At 53.9% G+C, this 16,424-nt stretch overlaps 5 protein-coding genes across 5 annotated transcripts in view; 4 read left to right on the top strand and 1 right to left on the bottom strand.

The window, feature by feature from the left end:
• The window catches only part of MONBRDRAFT_8524 (uncharacterized protein), a gene marked incomplete at both ends in the record, with an annotated part of 18,281 nt that extends 13,598 nt beyond the window's left edge, over positions 1-4,683 (top strand). The window contains 19 exons of the mRNA XM_001746178.1: positions 202-267; positions 311-382; positions 537-583; positions 688-996; positions 1,058-1,188; positions 1,261-1,416; positions 1,592-1,720; positions 1,813-1,970; positions 2,097-2,414; positions 2,556-2,645; positions 2,729-2,990; positions 3,128-3,274; positions 3,391-3,508; positions 3,610-3,710; positions 3,803-3,865; positions 3,978-4,049; positions 4,124-4,256; positions 4,374-4,525; positions 4,603-4,683. Coding sequence (XP_001746230.1) covers positions 202-267; positions 311-382; positions 537-583; positions 688-996; positions 1,058-1,188; positions 1,261-1,416; positions 1,592-1,720; positions 1,813-1,970; positions 2,097-2,414; positions 2,556-2,645; positions 2,729-2,990; positions 3,128-3,274; positions 3,391-3,508; positions 3,610-3,710; positions 3,803-3,865; positions 3,978-4,049; positions 4,124-4,256; positions 4,374-4,525; positions 4,603-4,683 — 2,605 coding nt within the window. The remainder of the gene's footprint in view (positions 1-201; positions 268-310; positions 383-536; positions 584-687; positions 997-1,057; positions 1,189-1,260; positions 1,417-1,591; positions 1,721-1,812; positions 1,971-2,096; positions 2,415-2,555; positions 2,646-2,728; positions 2,991-3,127; positions 3,275-3,390; positions 3,509-3,609; positions 3,711-3,802; positions 3,866-3,977; positions 4,050-4,123; positions 4,257-4,373; positions 4,526-4,602) is intronic.
• Positions 4,684-5,377: 694 nt separating this feature from the next.
• On the top strand, positions 5,378-8,718 carry MONBRDRAFT_8523 (uncharacterized protein; the record flags this gene model as incomplete). Its single annotated transcript, XM_001746177.1, has 8 exons — positions 5,378-5,575; positions 5,947-6,055; positions 6,191-6,224; positions 6,316-6,409; positions 6,571-6,690; positions 6,795-6,929; positions 7,385-8,142; positions 8,256-8,718. The coding sequence occupies 8 exons, from the start codon at positions 5,378-5,380 to the stop codon at positions 8,716-8,718; spliced, it is 1,911 nt and encodes a 636-aa protein (XP_001746229.1).
• Positions 8,719-9,630: 912 nt separating this feature from the next.
• Positions 9,631-12,325, top strand: MONBRDRAFT_25739 (uncharacterized protein; the record flags this gene model as incomplete). The annotated part of the gene is made up of 9 exons (XM_001746176.1): positions 9,631-10,850; positions 10,936-11,019; positions 11,110-11,193; positions 11,280-11,366; positions 11,453-11,644; positions 11,731-11,817; positions 11,892-11,975; positions 12,058-12,141; positions 12,235-12,325. The coding sequence occupies 9 exons, from the start codon at positions 9,631-9,633 to the stop codon at positions 12,323-12,325; spliced, it is 2,013 nt and encodes a 670-aa protein (XP_001746228.1).
• A 549-nt stretch (positions 12,326-12,874) lies between these two features.
• On the bottom strand, positions 12,875-13,891 carry MONBRDRAFT_8521 (uncharacterized protein; the record flags this gene model as incomplete). The annotated part of the gene is made up of 3 exons (XM_001746027.1): positions 12,875-12,982; positions 13,353-13,730; positions 13,814-13,891. The coding sequence occupies 3 exons, from the start codon at positions 13,889-13,891 to the stop codon at positions 12,875-12,877; spliced, it is 564 nt and encodes a 187-aa protein (XP_001746079.1).
• An 874-nt stretch (positions 13,892-14,765) lies between these two features.
• Positions 14,766-16,085, top strand: MONBRDRAFT_25737 (uncharacterized protein; the record flags this gene model as incomplete). The annotated part of the gene is made up of 5 exons (XM_001746175.1): positions 14,766-14,973; positions 15,047-15,176; positions 15,281-15,562; positions 15,687-15,759; positions 15,885-16,085. The coding sequence occupies 5 exons, from the start codon at positions 14,766-14,768 to the stop codon at positions 16,083-16,085; spliced, it is 894 nt and encodes a 297-aa protein (XP_001746227.1).
• Positions 16,086-16,424: the final 339 nt, after the last annotated feature.

Raw genomic sequence — 16,424 nt, 5'->3', positions numbered from 1 at the left:
GCTTTTTTTTTTTTTTTTTTTTTTTTTTTTTTTTGCCCGCCCGCGGACCGGCGCGGACTGGCGGTGCCCTTGAAATCATCTCCACCTCAATCCAGCCTTCCTCTTCACGCGCCATGCACCTTTGGCATGGACGATGCAAATTTCGCTCAACGCCATCAGTACTATTGTCTATGCTGTTTGGACTCATCGGCACCGCTCAAGCGATTGGTACCTTGGGTGCGTTCTGTGGATTTGCACAGCCATCAGTTGTAGCGTGGATGTGCTTGGGTAGAATCCTTTGACCAACGGCAACTCTTTGCAACAAATGTAGTTTTGAGCAAGAAAAGCCGCTCAGCCCTTGGCTCACTTTTTTCACCTTTATCATCCTCTACAACAATCTAATGTGCGTCTCATCTCATGCTCGAGTGGGCATGCGCTGCTGCTCTGAGCAGGTTTCTTGTCCCATGTTGCTGTGTGTGTGAGTATGTGTGCGTGTGTGCAAGTGCCCGACTCAAGTCAGTTTGTATGCGGATGGTAATTGGCACTGATGACGGCAGCCCAATCTCGCTGATCATTACATTGGATATCGTCAAATATTTTCAAGGTATGGAGTCTCTCGTGACACAAGGTGCTACGAGACACAAGTACACTCCTTTGACAAATATTTCTGACGTTGCACCTGCACCACCGCCCATTCGTTGCAAGCAGCGCTCGTGTTTATCAACAACGATTTGGACATGTACCACGAGGAAAGCGACACGCCCCCGCGGGCACAAACCTCGGCGCTCAACGAGGAGCTGGGTCAAGTGCAGTATATTTTCAGCGACAAGACTGGCACATTGACTCAGAATGAAATGCTCTTACTCAAGTGTTCAGTCGCCGGCATTTGCTACGAGAACAATCATCAGGAGGTACACGCCTGTCCTCAGCTTGCAGACTTACACGACATCGCGCCCAGTTCCGAGCTAGTTGTGGCTGTAGCAATCTTTGCACCGGACTTAGTCTGGCCTTATTCCGGTCCATTGCGCATGCTGGTTGGGACGGCAGGAGAACGTGTCGTTGCGTTTCAATGATCCAGCCTTGCTCGACAATTTGACCAATCAGCACCCCACTGCCTCGGTTATCCGCGAGTATCTCACTCTCCTCGCTGTGTGTCACACTGTCGTCCCCGAGCGCGACCGGCATGATTCTGGCGTGATTATTTATCAAGTAAGCTGCGGCTCATCTTAGTATTGAAGGGACAAAACAGGTTCTCTGACCCCTCACACGCTTGCCAACCAGGCCGCCTCCCCCGACGAGTCGGCGCTGGTTGAGGCCGTAAAGCGCCTAGGATTTTCTTTCAATGTTCGCCAGCCGGAGAGCGTGCAGATCAATGCGCTGGGCCGGGACGAGAAGTACGAGATTCTCAATGTTCTTGAATTCAATAGCACGCGCAAGGTGGGTGATGTGGGCGAAGCATTTCGTGCCGTTTCATGGTGGAGGCGCCTCGTCGCGCGCTGGTTCTGGCGTGTAGCCCGCTGCTGCCTGTGACTTTTAGCACTCTCGCTCGTCCTTGCGTCATCATGGGGAAGCTTGGGTCGCACAGTGTGCTGACTGTACCTTGTGTTCTTAGCGCATGTCGGTCATTGTGCGAACGCCACATGGCAAGATCAAATTATACTGCAAGGGTGCTGACAATGTCATCTATGAGCGGCTTGCGCCCAATCAACCCTTTCAAGACGCCACGACGCAGCATCTCAAGGTACCTGCTGATGAGCATGGGTGGTTTTGGACGATGCTCAGTTGGTAAAGAGTCTAGCCGTAACATGACAAACGTGGGGTGCACTTTTACAGGTTTTTGCGTCGGATGGACTGCGAACTTTGTGCCTGGCCGTGGCTGAAATCGATGAGGCCAGATACGCAGAATGGAGCAAAGTTTATGAGGCTGCCGCTACTGCGCTGACAAATCGAGCGGAGAAGCTGGACGAGGCTGCTGAACAGGCACGTTTACCGTAGTAAAACGAACCCGGTTCACATTGGCTCGCACATTCAAGGTGTTGGTGACCGGGCTCAATCTTGCTCAGTCGCATGCTCTCATCATCCCTTGTGTTCGCACAAACTCGCTCGCAGATTGAGAGCAACCTCTTCTTGCTGGGAGCCACAGCCATTGAGGATCGGCTACAAGAGGGGGTCCCAGAGACGATTCAGGCTCTGGCGCAAGCAGGCATCAAGATTTGGGTGTGCACCGGCGACAAGCAGGAGACGGCCATTAACATTGGCTTCTCTTGTCGCCTTTTGACATCACAAATGACGCTGCTTGTTGCCAACGAGTACACACACAGCGACTGCGCTCGATGGCTGGATGAGCAGCTCCAGACCTACCGTCGGTCCGACGAGCAGACCAAGCTGGCCATGATCATTGATCGAGGCACGCTCGAGTTTGCTCTTACACCAGCGTACGTGTGGGCGGCTTGAAGTTTATGCAAGCCAGTGCAACGACAGACTTTAAACTGATTGGTGGCGTCATACGGGACACCCCAACAGATTCCGTGCCATTGTTTTTTCTGTTCAACATTGTCGCTTTTTTTTTGGCGCAGGTTGCTGGATCGCTGGCTGGAGCTGGCCAAGCTCTGCAAAGCAGTCATCGCGTGCCGAGTGTCACCTCTGCAAAAGGCCGAAATCGTGCGGTACGGTTTGTCGAGGCGCTCTTGCAGTTGGCATGCATTCGATTTGGCTCGCTCTGACGCCTTGATGTGCTGCTGGGCCGCAGAGCGGTGAAAGAGTCAGAGGCGGCCATCACGTTAGCAATTGGTGATGGGGCCAACGACGTGGGCATGATTCAAGCAGCGCACGTGGGCGTGGGTATCAGTGGCAAAGAGGGGCTGCAGGCGGCACGCTCAGCCGATTACAGCGTAGGGCAATTTCGCTTTCTCAAAAAGCTTCTTTTGGTGCATGGTGCCTGGAGCTATCGCCGCATCACCATGCTCATCCTCTACTCCTTCTGGAAGAATATTGCACTCTACTTGATGGAAGTACGTCCATTTGCCAGTGCGCGCGCATGTGCGCGGGGGCTGTGTGTTCCGACTCGTGCTTGCTGGGGTCAATGGAGTGCACGGGGGCAAGGAGATAGGTCAGCTCATCGGCGCATGTGTGATCAACGCCGTTACAGCTCTGGTTTGCCTTTGACAATGGCTTCTCGGGTCAAATCTTGTTCGAAAAATGGACGCTGTCCGCGTACAACGTGGCCTTTACGCTGCTCCCACCGCTGGCCATTGGCGTGTTTGATCAACACTTGAGCGCAAGCACTTTGATGAGCGTACGTGTTGGGGCAGATGCACTAGGATGGGCGCTGCGAATGCTCGTCGGTGTGTGTGCGCGCGCATGATTCTTATCGACATGGCCCGGCTCGTCTCGGGGTTTTTATCTGAACAGATCCCGTCGCTCTACCAATACGGGCAGAAGCGACAGAACTTCAATACGTGGGTATTTTGGGGCTGGACCCTGAATTCAATCTACCACAGTCTCTTGTTGTACTGGCTGCCGTTGGAAGGTACGTGGATTTGTGCCCGGTTGATGCGAGGCAGCCGTTCATGGACAAGAGGGTGACGTCTCGCGGTGCTAAAGCCTCTTGTTTGGTCTTGGGTTTTGCAGCATTCAAGCATGACAATATCCAGAATGATGGTACAGTGACAGGGCAATGGTTTTTTGGCCACGTCGTGTATAGCATTGTGATCTACACGGTCATTTTGAAGGTTTGTGCTTTTTGCAGAGCTGCTGTTCCTCGTAGCCGCCCATGTGATAGCCATCGTTCAGTGCAACAGCCTAATGGTTTGCCATCGGGCAGGCTGCGATGGTTATCAATTCATGGACCAAGTATACCCATATCTTCCTGTGGGGCTCGGTTCTGGTAAGTAGGAAGGTCAAAATTGCTGCCTGGCCCCGCAAAGGTGGTGCACGCAGGTGCCGCGAGCGCTCACCATCGCGCCGGGTTGTTGTCGTCTGGTGTTACATGAGAGCAGATCTGGATTATTTTCACGCTCATCTACTTTCGTCTCTGGGCGTCCAATGCCTTTGGCGGCATTGGATATGAGGTTCGTGGCGCGCGAACGGTGTGCCCGGCTGTGATTTTGTGGGGTACGCGGTGTCAGCTCATTGGCCGGAACAGGTGTATGGCGTGGACACGCAAATGTATCGATCAGCGCTGGTGTGGTTCAGCTTTCTCCTCTTCCCTGTCTTGGCCTTGTATCGCGACGCCATGTATGTTGCGCTGTGGACTTGTGTGCAGCGCGGCAAGCTGGGTGGACAGGCTGTCTCTCCGTGATGAAAACGCTGACGGCGCATTTATGGGGTGTTGCACTGGGGGTGTGGGTTTGTATAGTTGGTTGATGATGCGCAAGTTTTTGTATCCCACGGAGGAAGACCGGCTTCAGGCCCAAGAACAGCGAAGCGCAGTTATCCCACAGATGCCCGACGTAAGGCGCGCCTTTGGACCGCACATGGCTCACTTTTCCCGTGGGCGACTGAAACCGACCTGAAGCTAACTCATCTTGCTCCTTTTGTCTTTCTTGTACCATATCGAAACAGATTTTTGGCACGCAGAGCGATGCTGCGGACATGACGTACCTGGGCTATGCGTTCAGCCAGAACGAAAACACGGCTTCGGTAACTCAGGCCACCTTGATTCGTCGCTACGACACGACCTTGGACAAGCCCGAGGGCGAATAAAAAGTTGATGGCCGACGCCATGCAAAGAAAGCCGCACCTGTCAAATCAGTACGGATTGCACACGAAAAGCAAACTACCGACCGTTACAAACCCTCTCTCCTCAACGTCACAAAATGTCTGACAATATAGCCGTTACAACGACAAGAGAGAGAGTGAGAGAGAGATTTTCAACATCTCCACAACACAAGAGAGAGAGAGAGAGAGGGCAAGAGCGTGTGTAAGTTTATTTTTTTTTTTATCGCTTGTTGGGCTTTGCGAGCGACCGGCGGGGAGTTGGTGCTGGCTGGGGTGCTGAAGAGGTCAAACACTCATCAGGAGAGAGGAGGAATGGTGTAACGGACATTTACATCTGTGGTTTTTGTTTCCTGTCCACTCGCTGCCCGTGTTGGTTTGTTTTGGGGCAGAGGGCTTGGCTAGCGTTGAAGGTTGATGCCCTATTTTCGATCCTATCCACCACCGTAAGCACCTTCGCCCCTTTGTTCGAGGAGATACACATCGCCACCCCCACCGCCGTTGCCGCCATCATGGCAACGGGTTGTTTTCTTGAGCTCGGCCATCGCTTTGATACTCATGGTGGTCTGCCTTTCCATGGCCCGATTGCTCTTGCCTATGTCTTAACCCAGTCCCAGGCACCACACGCTTTGCCCCTCGCCTTGTGCGTCGGTGACCACCGTCACGCACGCCCGAGCTCGGAATGGCGATGACCACCCTGGGGCCCGGGCAAGCCGAAGTTGGAGGGGCCGCCGCCTGCACTTCTCATTCCAAAATCATGGATTTGCAATCCAGCAACTCTGGTCATGAGGATACCGCTGCCAATGCCAAGGCTGACCAACCCAAGCTTACTCCATGGACCCACCGTGATCAAGACTTGTTCCTCAAATATGCCACGACGGTTGGTGGCACGCTCACATCCCCAGTTTCCTCAACCAACTTGCTTTGTGTCTTTTCCTCGCGCACCCGGAAAGCTTGGGCTTGTACCCTTCTCCCTTGTTCCTTTTTGTGAACAAAGTCCTCAACCATTTTGTCTTTCTTGACATTGTGGCGTGGTCTCTCGTTTTTTTTGAAGAGGGGCTTTCTTTGCTTTCCTGATCGTGCGAGTGCTGTGTTTCGGGCTCCATGTTGCATGTGACGTGTTCTGTTTCAGCATGCTTCCCCTTGCTCAGCCGCGTTCTTCATCGGCGGCTCGATACTGGGGTTTTCTTCAAAACTTGCCCCATTGGTTGCTGATGTGCCGCATCGCCTGCTTCCGTGCCGCTTCCACAGTATGGTCGCGACTGGGATCGCATCTCTCGAAAAATGGGCAAGCACAAGAAGCAAGTGCGCCAATGCTACTATCGCCTTCTCAAGCGTATCAAAGTTCATCTCAACTGCCGTACGTCAACCATCTGATCTTCCTTTCTCCTTTGTCCGAATGCGGGTTGCCTTGCGGGCAACACTGCTCAGGTCTTGAAGGTTTGGGGACCACTTGGCTCACTTTACCACCCGTTTTTTTTTCCAATGCGCGCAGCGGACCTGACCCTCAGTCGCGAGGATGAACTCAAGTCAGTAGGCACTCTGCGCAGTATCATGGTCATTCAGGCTCTTTATTACTCGAACACTCACCTCTTGCTGGACCTTGCTCTGCCAACACAGATGGCTCATGAACTATCGAACTCTTCGCAGCCGGTTGACCAAGGCGTGTAAAAAGCCCGTTGATGAGGACAGTGCGCCCATTGCTGACGAAAAAGTGAGCAAATGTACTCGTCTTGCCTCTGCTCTTGTGCGTCCCCAGCCTGCCCCCGCCTTTCCTTTAAGGAATGTTGCCGCAGACTCTTGGGTCCTTCGGTCCTTGAGTCCGACCCATTGGAAAACTCGTCATGTAGACTGACTGTCTTGCCATGATTGCAGTTGCACAAGGCCTTTGGCAAGCTTCTCTCTCAGATCATCAACCACGGCTCTACAACTTTTGTGCGCAACCGCGCCAAGCAAACTCTTCGGCTTCAAACCACCGTGCCCTCCACCGCCTTGGTGCGTCAATCCTCTTCGGTCACTCGAGACCTTCTTGCTTCCCTCCCTCTTTTCTGCTGGGCGCTCTGCTCACCCCTGCGATATTGTATTCTACTCTTGCACAGAGCAAAACCGAAAAGACAGAAGAGTCTTCCACTTCTGTCTCGCTCAAGACGGCCACGTCTAGCGACGCCAGTCCCTTTTGGCAGGGCCTGACCCATGATGACCTGGCCCTCGATCACATCCTTGATTCACATACCGTATGTGTCGTCGACTGTCTGCGGTTGTCCTGACCCTTGCCCGCCCGCCTGTCTGATTCTATGACGTCCTTCATCCGGTTGAAGGCATGCTGCTTGCTTTGTTGCCAAACGCTCTTTGCTTGCTCTGCTCTTCTCGTCCCACCATGCGTTGGAAAGCTCATTGGTTCTCATATCTCGGGCACCCCAATGCGGCACATAGGATGTTCTCTTCGCTTTGCTGAAGCGTTGTGGGTCACGCTCTGCCTTGCTGCAAGAGGTGGAAAAGGTCATTGGGCATGTTCGTGCGTAAGTCTTCCATGTCCAGCGAGCAAATGGGATGGAGGCGGGTGCATACATGTATGTTTGTGCCGAGACAGTTTCTTTGACCTGCTTTTTGCATGTTGGTATGGCGATGCGGCAGCGAGGCAGCAGAACCCCTAGGATCAGTGGCATCGGATGCAGTGTCTCCCGTCAAGGCTGCCCAAAATCAACCCCACGGCTCGCCCGCTTCGGGCAGCGACGACAACGATCTCGACTTTGATCTCGATCTTGACGGCTGGGATCTCGACCTTGACCCACCATCGGATCTCTCGCCCAGTCAAGCTGGTCCCGATCTACTCTCGCCTTCTCAGGCACAATCGTCCTCTGTGGGTGGCCCAAAACGCGTGCACACCCCTGAACCTGAGGGCAACCGGGACAGCTCGAAGCGACCCAAGAGTGTCACAGACGCTCTGGTACTGCAAACCCCGCCCATCCTTAAAGCACCCACCAGGCGCTCAACCATGTCAACCACGTCCCCGACCACGTCCTCGTCTGGACTGCTTACCCAGCCATCCCCGGATGCAAAGGCCACTCGTGAGGCCAAGGCAGTCACCAGCACGCACATGTCGACGTCCAGTGCGGCACGCTCCGCCTCGATCGCGGCGCCTGCACCCGCTACCTTGGCATCAGCAGCTGTGTCACACCCAGCTCCAGCTCCAGCTCGATCCCTCGGGCCCATGTTTCTGGAGTCACAGGGCACTGACCCCATGCCGTCGACCCCTTCTCCTATGGATACGGATTTATCGTTGGGACACCGCGCGCTTGCCACCTCTCCGCGTGCGGATATCAGTTGCGTCTTCATACCCCATGATGACGCTACCGAGCAACGCGTTCGGTCAATTGGTCAAAAAGCTCAGCTTCGCGTCGTCCTCAAGCTGCACAAGAGCGTCGAGAAAGTTCAGAACTTACTGCGGTACGTTACTGCTGGTACCTTGTGCTTTGTTCATCCAGTTGCGCATCTGTCGTTGTAGCTCACAGTAAATGTGGCCCTGATGTTGTCAATGGCACCACACTGTTTCTGTTCAGGCAATATCTAACGCGCAAGGGTCCACTTGATGGCATCGAGTCGTTGGCGCTTTTTGCCGGCGACTCTGCAAGTCAATCCCCATGCCTTGACGAGCATATGTCTATTGCTGCCCTACTGGAACAACTGGGACAACCTGCCACTATTGAGCTATTCTATGGCTGGCCCATGACCTCGGAGGAGCCTTTACCTCCCTTGGACATGCTTCTTGCCCCAACATTGCCCACATCATCTGCCAGCCACTACGCGCACATGGGCACTGCGGCCGGCCAGGAGCCGTTGGTCACGTGCTCTGCGGACCTGTTTGCCAGCCGTTCGTGGGCGCCCACCGATGAGCTTCACGATGGCCTTTCGCTGGGCTCAGCGCCCCTTACGCTAAACCAGGCTTGCGAGCTCAATCAACAGCTCTTACACCCATTGATGGGAGAAGACACGCAACAGGCCCTGGCCGCACTGGTGCAATGATCTGCCGGCATTCTTGTAGCATAGGCCTGTGTGTGTGTGTGTGTGTGTGTGTGTGCGCGCGCGTTGGTTTGGATATGTTTCATGGTCTGCGTGTGGTGTCTGCGACATGCCGCAGCTGAGATTGTGTGTTGATCTTCTTGTGTCCTCCATTGTATGATGTCTCCTCCTGCTTTGTTGTTACGTTTGCAGGCCAGACTGGCCTTTATTCTATACTTCCCCCTGTTTTCGTGTCTTGCTTGGCTTTCCTGCCAGTTTCACGTTCTGTACTACAGTCATTCGTTGTGTGAGGCTTCGAGCCCCCCTGTGGCCTTGTGTGTGCGAGTGTGTGTGTGTGTGCGAGCACCACCTCCTCAAACACCCTTTGGGCAGAATTGAAATGCTGTCGCATCCAAATTTTTGCACATTTGATGCAAGCTCGTCGCGTTTGTAACTCCCAAAGCACTTTAATCTTGTCGTAGATATGTGAGTTCTTGAAGCATATATGATAGTCGGCCTTTTGCACTTCTTGCTCCGCGTTCGAGTTTATGAAGATTTATCTGGACTTTATGATGTCAGACTCCGTTTCGTTTGAGGTTTCTGACTCGGCACAGCTGGCACGACGCTTGCTTTTTTTTTTTTTTTTTACATGTGAATGATACGCTCGCCGGCTCATCGTGTGGCCTGAGACCGCGCATCAGTGCGACAAAGCTTAGTGCGCTTGGGGTGGCCTAGGAAGTGAGCAGTGCTGGTGCAGTCTCTGATCATGTTGAGTGCTGCTCCTGGCACAAAAGTCAGCGGTTCACAGGCACGCGCATGACCGGCCGGTTTTGGCAATCAGGTCGCCATCAGCGGCTTGCTGGTTCTGTCTTCTAGCCACTCGTGCCCATCGACCCCTGCGTCGGCCAGTCGTAGGGGGCGTGAAGCACCGATGCCATGACCGACACGTTGCGACTTCCCGACCGTGCTCTGGCCATGGCCAACATGCACATGCGCCGCTCCATGCGTTATCGTGAGCCAGACTCGACCGTGTCAGGCGAGCCACAGCTCGGTGAGCAGCTCATTGTCAACGAGTTTATCGAGCCAGACCAAAATGAAAAGGCCTATGCCAAACCACTCGTGAACACCAGTGCCTTTGCCCGCCTGCTGTTCTCCGCTCTTCTCTACTACTTTGATGTCATTTCCGACTTTCTCCTGGTCATCAGTCTCTTTCAAAGCCACGACTTGCGGATTGCCGGACTGGTCTGCTTTCTCCTCGCAGGCCGTGTCTTCTTTGTGTGTGTGCTCGATATGTGCTTAGCAGGCGGTATGGGTTGGAAGGGGGTGCTGCTCAATCTCTTTGAGGTTCGCATGCTCTACTATCTGGTGTCCAGCTGCACCAAGGATCGCAATCCTGTCATGACCAAGCGCGCCGCCGGTGACCTCGGCCTCTTTGAAGCTCTTTTGGAAGCTCTCCCACAGTCCCTGTTGCAGGCATACCTCATGTTGGCGTTGGCCAAGGACCACCAGAACTACGGCACGCGGGTGATTGTCAGTTCTTTGTGCATCAGCTGCTTTCGCCTCACCATTACCGTCAGCGGCAAGCTGCTCACGACCTTCCAGCGTGACAGCAACCTTACGTTCCTCCAGGGCGCTGCAGTCCATCTCTACTTTCTCTGTGACATTCTCTCGCGCTCGTTCAGCCTGGGCGTTTTTTTCCTCTATGCTAGCCCCTCGTTGGTGGCGCTCGGGCTGGTCACCTACATTCTGGTCGAGCTGTTTCTCCTTTTGCTGCCAGAACGCCACTCCTTTCGCAACATGGTGGCCATGCCATGGTTTGAGTTGCTGGCGCGCCTTGGTGTTGGCCTCATGGTTTCCATGCCCTTGAATCAGCACAAGCCCGAGCGCTGGCGTGTGTTTGCCTTCTCCACCATTGCCTCGGTTGTCTTTGGAGTGGGCACCCTGCTGGGCTACGATGTGCAGGCGCAGACCTTTGTTCTGTCGGTTGTGCTTGTGAGCTCAATCATCAAGGTGGCGACCTTCCTGGCCGTGCTCATTCGCTTCCCGGACGGCGACGTCACCATCTCCCTCAGTAATCTGGTCCTAACCCCCGTTGATGCCAACTCCTGGACTTCCGACTACTGGCGTTCTTTCATCTCTAACAAAAGCGTGGTCAAGTACGTGCTCGCGAGCTGGTTGGCATTGCGTGCTTCGCTTCCAGCGTGTGTTTGATTCACCGCTACGCCATATGCGTGTACACAGTCTGTCACGCCGTCGTCTGACAGTCGACGGCGCAGAAACTATGGTGGAGGCTCTACGTGGCAATGTAACTGCTCGGACGCTCGAGTACGGTGGTCACTCTGCACCAATCTCGCGTGATCTTCATCGGGGGTTGAGGCATGGTCTCTCATTACGTGATGCCTCTTTGATTTGCAGCTTAACCAACAATTTACTGGAGACGCCAGGTTGCGAGCAAGCCATGAAAGCCCTAACCCAGGCCAATTCAATCACTTCCCTTGTGTAAGCACAACTTTTTTTTTTCTTTTTCGATGCTTGTTTCTAACCGCTCATGACCACTCACATGTCACATTCCGCTCTGCCCCAAGGTTGAAAACCAATATGATTGAGTTTGATGCTTGCGAGAGCATAGCAGTCGCACTTCAAGCCCCACTTTGTCATTTGCAGCATCTCGAGTACGTGTCGGTGACAAAAGTGCCATATCACACATCCGCCCTCACGAGTTGCCCATCTGCCTGTTTTCTTTGCCTCGTGTACTTAGTCTTTACAACAACTACATTGGCGATCAAGGCTGTGCCGCATTGGCAAATGGCCTACGTGACTGCTCGCTTATTCGGCTCAAGTCTGTTTCTGACGAGCACGGAGTCCACTCTCTCTCTCTCTCTCTCTTTGTGTGTGTGTGTGTGTGTGTGTGTGTGTGTGTGTGTGTGTGTGTGTGTGTGTGTGTGTGTGTGTGTGTTGTGGATGGGCGAGCGCTTGGCTCAAATGGCATACCCTTGTTACTTCTTGCTCTGTTCTATTTCAATTGTCCTGCCGCAGTTTGGGCGCCAATGGCATTGGTAATATCGGAGCAGCTACGTTGGGCAATGTCCTGGGCTCTGCAACCTGCCGCCTGGTCGAACTCAGGTCTGGCCCCTGGCTTGCTTGTTGACACCTTGGTCTGTGACCTCGTATTCATGTGTTACTTTGCATGCCGGCAGCTTGTGGAGCAACAATGTCGAGACGGAAGGCGCTCAATGCCTGTTTGATGCGCTGGCACGAAATTCAAGCCTTCTGTTGCTCAAGTGCGTTCCCTTTGGATTTCGCTCACCGAGGCACAGCATCCAGTTGACGGCCTCCTGCTCACGCGCTGCTGTATGGATCCAGTCTGTACAACAACAACGTGGGAGATGATTGCGAGGAGCCACTGCAAAGCATGTTGAGGTCAAACACCACTTTGTCCGAGCTCAAGTATGCCTTGCCTTGCTTGTTCTGAGTCTTTGACATGCCTGACGCTGGGGCATTGGCCTGTCTTCACCTGGTTGTGCGGTGGGCAACATCCAGCTTGGGTCGCAATCCCATCTCGGCTGGCGTGCTGCAGCGGGTCAATCAAGTCGGCTCGACCTGCTACATCAACCACAGTCCTTGGTTCTGAGCTTGATCCATCGTTGGTCGCGGCATCCTTTCTGTTACATCCATGTGCCGGCCAATGTTGCGCGTTTACACGCTTGTTTCTCTCGTGTGTTTGCACTAGTCCCGACCCTCCTGTTGGATCTACAAGTTGCTCGGGGGTCACGAGTTGTTCGAAGCATCTTTTGTTTCCGTTGTCAAGGCATGATTTTAGCCCTTGACTTTTAGTTATGAATGTGTCAATCAGCCAAGTTTTAGGGGTATCAGCAGGCCCGCTTTGGTTTCTCTCCGAATAACAGTCACACTATGTAATTGAAAAAAGAAGCTGAGGTTGAAAAATAGCAACAACGAATTAGCACGAGCGAGTGATCAGGCCATGCCTTTCATCAAGCCTTTCGATTAAATTAGCTTCCAAAGCATGATCTCGGGCTGAGGTCATTCCAGGACAGCTGGTAGAATGAGAATGAGAGCGAATGCTCGATGCCACGCTACTGGCGGTGGCGGCGAACGGAGCCAGCGCTGGGCAAGGGTAAAGCCTTCTTAAAGGTCCCCGCCGCTCTTTCCTCGCGTCGCATCACGAGTGCGATGCTTGAGTTGGTGGTTGGTGGTGGCCACTGGACATGTCGACAAGCTCGTCATCAGTATCATTGCCCTCGTCATCATCGTTATCTGACTCAACGTTCTGTGAGACGAGCAGACCAGCCAACCCGAAGACACATTGGACGTTAGAGTCGTGGCAGGGTAAGGAAAAAACAAACAAAACAAAACAAAACAAACAAAACGCAACAACAAAAATCAAAGAGAGAAAGAGGGGGGGGGGGGGGGGGGGAAGCTGTGGGACGACCCACCTGGAGACCCCTGAAGAAAGCTGTTTGATCATGAACAGAGCGCATGGATTTGCGCCGATCGTAGGTCTCAGCCTGGTCCCGACGGGGGGATGGGGCAAACTACACAATTATTGGCGAGGCGGAGAGAAATTGAGGACTGTCGCGGCAGCGGCCAGAGTGCGGCGATGTTGAAGAAAACAGGTCATGGCATGAGCAAAAACGTACGCGTGCCAGGCCAGCCGAGGTGGGGTCCGCTCTTTGTTGACCCAGGAGGGTGGAAACAATCTCAATCCATTCGTTGCAAGCCTCAACGGTAGGAGAGACAAAGTAAAATTTGCGTATGGAGGTTTCCACACCCCAGCGACAGTTGGTCAATTGCGCTTGATCGTGCTTCTTCATGGGCCAGTTGATGTTTGGGATGCGCTCCATGTTCTTGGGTTTGATGACACAAACAATCTCGCTCACCGGAATGAAGCCGGCTGGGGCGATGGGTGCCCCCAAAGCATCTTCGGGCAGTTCGGCCGAATCGGTACGATAGTAGTACAGGCCAGAAGGGTAGGCTTCCATGAAACGAACCTGCCACGACTTTTTCACCCAGCCGCGCTGAGATGACAAGAAAGCAGGAGACCAAAGCGTGAGGTGATAATGATGTGGGCAGCGGGGCGAGGACGATCAGTCACACCAACCTTGACCACGGAGCCAAAAAAAATGGGTTGGCCTCGAGGTGGCTGATCGGCCTTGAAACGTCCCGCCATGTTACCCATGCTGGCCGTGCAGGAGGGCGGGACGAAGCACGAAGGGAGGTAATGCCAATACTTCCGACCTTGCGGTGGGCAGGGGTGTGTGCACAGGCCGCCTGTGCTCAGCCGCCCTTACACCGCTGTAAACGTGCCTTGGGCATGGCCTGTAGCGCCCGTTGCCAATTGGATGACCGCAGAGCCGTGTAATGCACTGCCCAGTCTTGATCTAGGATCATTCGCACAGCGAGGGCGTGGCTTCTCACTCCAGCCCAAATCCCTGCTTCAAATCAAGCTGGTACCTCTTTCAGGCCGCCGAAGCACATGCACACCCTCCCTCAAAAAAAGGTCCAAGCAGCGTTATCACATGTGCAAACGCGTGCCCTTCCCTCCAACACCCAGCTGCTGCTCGTGCTGGCTGGCGGGTACTGTCAAGCCTGCTGCCTCTCGATGACTGACCTCGCCACACCGCCCCCCCCCTCTCTCTCTCTCTCAACAACAACAACACAACAGCTCAAAAGTACACACAAATGATACACACAATCAGAACAGTGTGTGTGTGTGTGTGTGTGTGTGTGTGTGTGTGTGTGTGTGTGTGTGTGTGTGTGTGTGTGTGTGTGTGTGTGTGTGTGTGGGTCCAGCTGGCAGCGAGAATTGGCTGCAAGCGAATGTAGTGATGGTTTCGGCGTCAAGGATTCAAAATTTTGGACCAAAAAACAACAAAATTTCGGATTTTTCTGATCGTGCCTCTCTTTGGTGGAGTGAGAGGTGCGGCCGTCTCGGTTCAGAAGCAAGAGGCAAAGCAGCTTAAAAGCTGGCAAGGAACATTGGATTGGGGCCACTCACGGCAGGATGTGGCTTTGCAGATTATAGCGTTACTTTCCTGTCATCTGAGCAAACCATGGCCGCCAAGCTGCCATCCGCCGAGGCTGTAGTGGCCGCCGGAGGCTACGAGCGTGACACAGATGCCGGGGAAGACATCAACCTCAGCGAGCTCTTGTTTGGTCCAAATGCCTCAGGACCCCCGTCAGAGGTTGTGGCCTCCTTTGCCTACAACACCTTTCTTCTCAATGGCTGGGTGAAACAGAGCAGTCCTGCATGTGCTGCAGGTGAGGGTTGATTGGATGATAATCCCCCTGTTGGGGTAGGCTGCAGCTTAATCATGGACTTGGCCGCTTTTAGCTTCGGTGGCAGGAGCATACAATGCACTGCAGCGTATTGGTCGCCATGACCCCAAAGCCTTGCAACAAGCCGACCTGGTGGAAGTGCTCAAGGGTATCTTACGCACTCGCCTCACCACACATGCTGCCAAGTTCGTTCCTTCCTCGTCTCGCTCTTGACTGCTAGCAGGACACAGTTTTTTTCTTTAATTCACAGCAGACAACCCTTTTTGCTTGAATGACGCACCCACTCCAGATTTCATGCCGACGTTGGCTGTTCAGTGGAGCCGCTGGCACAGGCCTTGCAAGCTCACCTGGCAGCCCAGGACAAATCTCTGGGAATGAAATGGCCACGCCAAGCCCGTGCCAAGACCATCAAAGAGGTCTTGCGCACCATCTTGCAGGACATTGCGACAGAAGGCAATGCCGACAACCCCTTGTTTCCGCTGGCAAACGCTGTTGCTTACGAAGCAGGGGGCGAGGAAAATCAAGCCGCTGTCGGCAATTCGGAGGAGGAGGATGACGATACAGATGCAAAGTAAGCTGGCCTCCAAGCCCTGCTTGTGAGGGTTCAGAAGGACTGGCTGAGGAGCTCCGCGAACCTGCTGATGCGCGCCTGGTGCGTTGAACAACCCCGTGGCTTGCTGACATTGGCATGACAGGGTGGATGGAGTCGAAATCTTCCTACCTGGTCAGGCGGCCGATCGACCTGTTCCTGCTGCAACTGTGGATCAGGTGCGTACCGTTTGTCGATGCATTGGTAAACGCCTAGGCATCCTATGCATGCCGTTGGATGCTGGGCCAGCGCACCTCACCTCCCTGCGTCCTCTGAACGGATCCATGCTGCTCATATGGGGTAGGATGGGGCACCGCTTCCACACCGCATCAGCCCCTTGTGGAGGAAGAGCTTCTTGCAGTACTGCAACAACCTCGGTGGACTTGAAAAGTTGGAGCGTGAACGACCAAGCACGGGCTTTTTCGGTACTTGGGGTATTTTGGGCGCTGTCCGCCGCCTGGCAGATCAGTATCAGGTGCGCCTTTCCAATCCCCACTCCCGTTAAAAGTTCACATTACAGCCCCTTGGCAGATCACAGCCTCATCACAAATTATGCTCCTTCGGCATTCAGCTGCCGCTGCAAGCCAAGGCCTTTATGGGCAAGCCAGCCCGCGGGAGCTCTATCCCTCACGTCCTGTCCAAAAGGGTAGGCTTCCACTTCTTGAATTTCATGCAGCTGGCCGCATCGTCTTGCATCTCAACGCTTCTGTTGTTCATGGCGCCACAATCACAGGATACACCCCAACAAATTTGTCAACAATTTCATGCCCTACAGAATGCCTTTTTGCAACCAAATGCTGGTATGTGCACAGACTTGCTCGTTTACTCAAGACTTTCACTCGCG

The sequence above is a fragment of the Monosiga brevicollis genome, genomic scaffold, assembly GCF_000002865.3.
Source record: "Monosiga brevicollis MX1 MONBRscaffold_11 genomic scaffold, whole genome shotgun sequence".
In the NCBI taxonomy this organism is placed as follows: domain Eukaryota; class Choanoflagellata; order Craspedida; family Salpingoecidae; genus Monosiga; species Monosiga brevicollis.
Note: the sequence above shows the minus strand (reverse complement) of the source record. Positions and strands in the feature narration are given on the sequence as shown.